The sequence below is a fragment of the Ovis aries genome, chromosome 4, assembly GCF_016772045.2.
Source record: "Ovis aries strain OAR_USU_Benz2616 breed Rambouillet chromosome 4, ARS-UI_Ramb_v3.0, whole genome shotgun sequence".
Lineage (NCBI taxonomy): Eukaryota > Metazoa > Chordata > Mammalia > Artiodactyla > Bovidae > Ovis > Ovis aries.
Genome location: NC_056057.1, coordinates 108,594,574 through 108,596,958, shown reverse-complemented (window position 1 = coordinate 108,596,958; position 2,385 = coordinate 108,594,574). Strand labels below are relative to the sequence as shown.

Below are 2,385 nucleotides of genomic sequence, written 5' to 3'. Positions count from 1 at the left end.
CTATTCAGCTGTAGAAAGCTTGGTGCTTTTCATCTTAGAGATCCCAATCAGGAGTCCACGCTGGCATTCCCATCGGTGCTCTGAGTCAGGCAAGACAACTAACAAATCCTCAAGCCATTCCCTGAAAACTCAGAACTAGTCTGCGTGATCCATTCTTATCTTTCCCCTTTGAGGGAGTATTGGGAGTTGGAGATATTCTCCTGATACTGACACACTGCCAGGAAAGGAAAGTAGGTATGGAGGGTGAAGCAGCATAAACTTGCCTGAATGCTTACTGAATTTCTACTTGGCATTGTGCTTTTCTGGGGTGCTGCCACCTACTATCTGACTTCCAGTGTTTTCACAAGGGAAATTGTGTCTATATGTTCTTGTCTCCATGGAGGAATGGAGGCTTAGGGATTCCTATTCTTCCATCATGCTGATGTTAATGCACTTCATTAAATCATGTCTCTTTCTGAGGAATTTTGCACCAGCAATCACATCTGTGAAGGGAAAAGAATGCACTGAACCAAAACTGGGCCCTCCTTCACGTTGTCCTCCTTTTCTGCAATACTCTGTGGAAGGCAGCCTTCACTTGAGCATTCCGTACACTGTAGACAAGAGGGTTCAGCAATGGGTTGAAAAGAGCATAAAACAGGAAAAGGATCTTCAGGTGTTCTTCTCGTTGACTGTTGTCGGGGACCATGTAAACGATCATGGCTAAGCCAAAGTAGAACCCAACCACACAGAGGTGGGAGGAGCAGGTGGAGAAGGCTTTCTTGCGGCCCTCCTTTGACCGGATCTTTAGGATGGCCCAGAGGATGCGCATATAGGAGACCAACATCAGGGCAAGAGGCCCAACTAAGATAAGAACGCCATCAGCAAAGAGGAACATTTCATTGATCCAGATGTCACCACAGGCCAATTTGAGGACAGAGCGAATTTCACAGAAGAAGTGGTTCACCTTCTGGGGGCCACAGAAGGGTAATCTTAACAAGAGAATTACTTGGACCAGGGCCAGGGAAAATCCACACACCCAGCAAGCAACGGCCAGGATGGAGCACACTCTCCAGTTCATGATGACCGTGTACTGGAGGGGATGGCAGATCGCCACATACCTGTCATAGGACATTGCCAACAAAATCAGACACTCTACAGAACCAAAACTGAATATGAGAAGCATCTGCAAATTGCATGGGACAAAGGAGATGGTTTTCTTGTGTTTTGCTAGATTTGCCAGCAGATTGGGCAAATTTCTGGAAGCATAGAATATGTCAATGAGGGCCAAGTGGGAAAGGAAGAAATACATGGGGGAGTGCAGCCTGGGATCAAAGCAAATGAGTCCCAAGATCATGCCATTTGCCAGCAAGTTGAATGTATATAACACGGAGAAGATACCAAAGAGGAGCAACTCCAAGTCTTCACTGAGCTGGAATCCCACCAGGATGAATTCTGTGATCTGTGATTGGTTGGCCTCCATTGCCAGTGACAGTCTGCAAAGGACTGAAGTGTGATGGGAAGGTCAGGGCTGGATAGCAAAGAAGATAGGAATTATTTACGTGAAGTGAATTCAGAGGAAGCTCATGTTGTCCCTACATCACTGAGTTTTTTTCCTCCAATGTTTCTTCACCTTATTTATTTATTTTTCCTTTTATTTTTTATTTATTTTTAACATAAATTTATTTATTTTAATTGGAGGCTAATTACTTTACAATATTATATTGGTTTTGCCATACATCAACATGAATCCACCACAGGTATACAGGTGTTCCCTATCCTGAACCCCCCTCCCTCCTCGTACCATCCCTCTGGGTTTTAGACAAGTATCACAAGGAATCATAAACAATACTCATATATACATTTCACCAATTCTTCATGTTTTCTTTATGATATCTTTTGTCTGTAAATTATTAATTCTTTGTAGACCACATATGACTAAAATGCTACCATAATCACACATTGACAATTTATTCCCAAACTTTTGAATTTTTTCTCCATGACATGCATAGTCACTAGTCTGTTTTCAGTATGATTACCAAAAATCTGGAGACGGAACTTTAACATGAGTCACTGTTCTAAGTACAGCATTTTCTGCCTCAGTCTAAAGTTCAAGTCCAATATCACATATCATACTCATTTCCTGTAATCTTAAGTAGCTAGTCTTTCTTGCCTTGACTCTTATACTTCCGAGCTCTTATTTTGTATGTTTCTCAACTGTTGTTTTCCATTGATTCTCCATATTTTGTTGAAATGAAACTTTTTTAAAGAAAAAAAATGTCATTTTAATGCTTTCCATTAATACACAGATAATGTTAATTTGTACATTGGTGATTTTCATGTGGATTACTAGGTCAGGATGCTCTCTCCAAGTTATTTCCATTATAAAGTTATTAATCCATAATTTTG

General features: G+C 41.2%; 1 protein-coding gene across 1 annotated transcript; it reads right to left on the bottom strand.

Annotated features, from left to right (window-relative positions):
* Positions 1-293: 293 nt before the first annotated feature.
* On the bottom strand, positions 294-1,657 carry LOC114114625 (olfactory receptor 2A2-like). Its single transcript, XM_027969132.3, has one exon. The coding sequence runs from the start codon at positions 1,457-1,459 to the stop codon at positions 527-529; it is 933 nt and encodes a 310-aa protein (XP_027824933.2). The 5' UTR covers positions 1,460-1,657; the 3' UTR covers positions 294-526.
* Between the last annotated feature and the right edge of the window lie 728 nt (positions 1,658-2,385).

Coding starts and splice junctions, on each gene's coding strand:
- LOC114114625 (XM_027969132.3), bottom strand. CDS start 1,459: ATGGAGGCCAACCAATCACAGATCACAGAATTCATCCTGGTGGGATTC.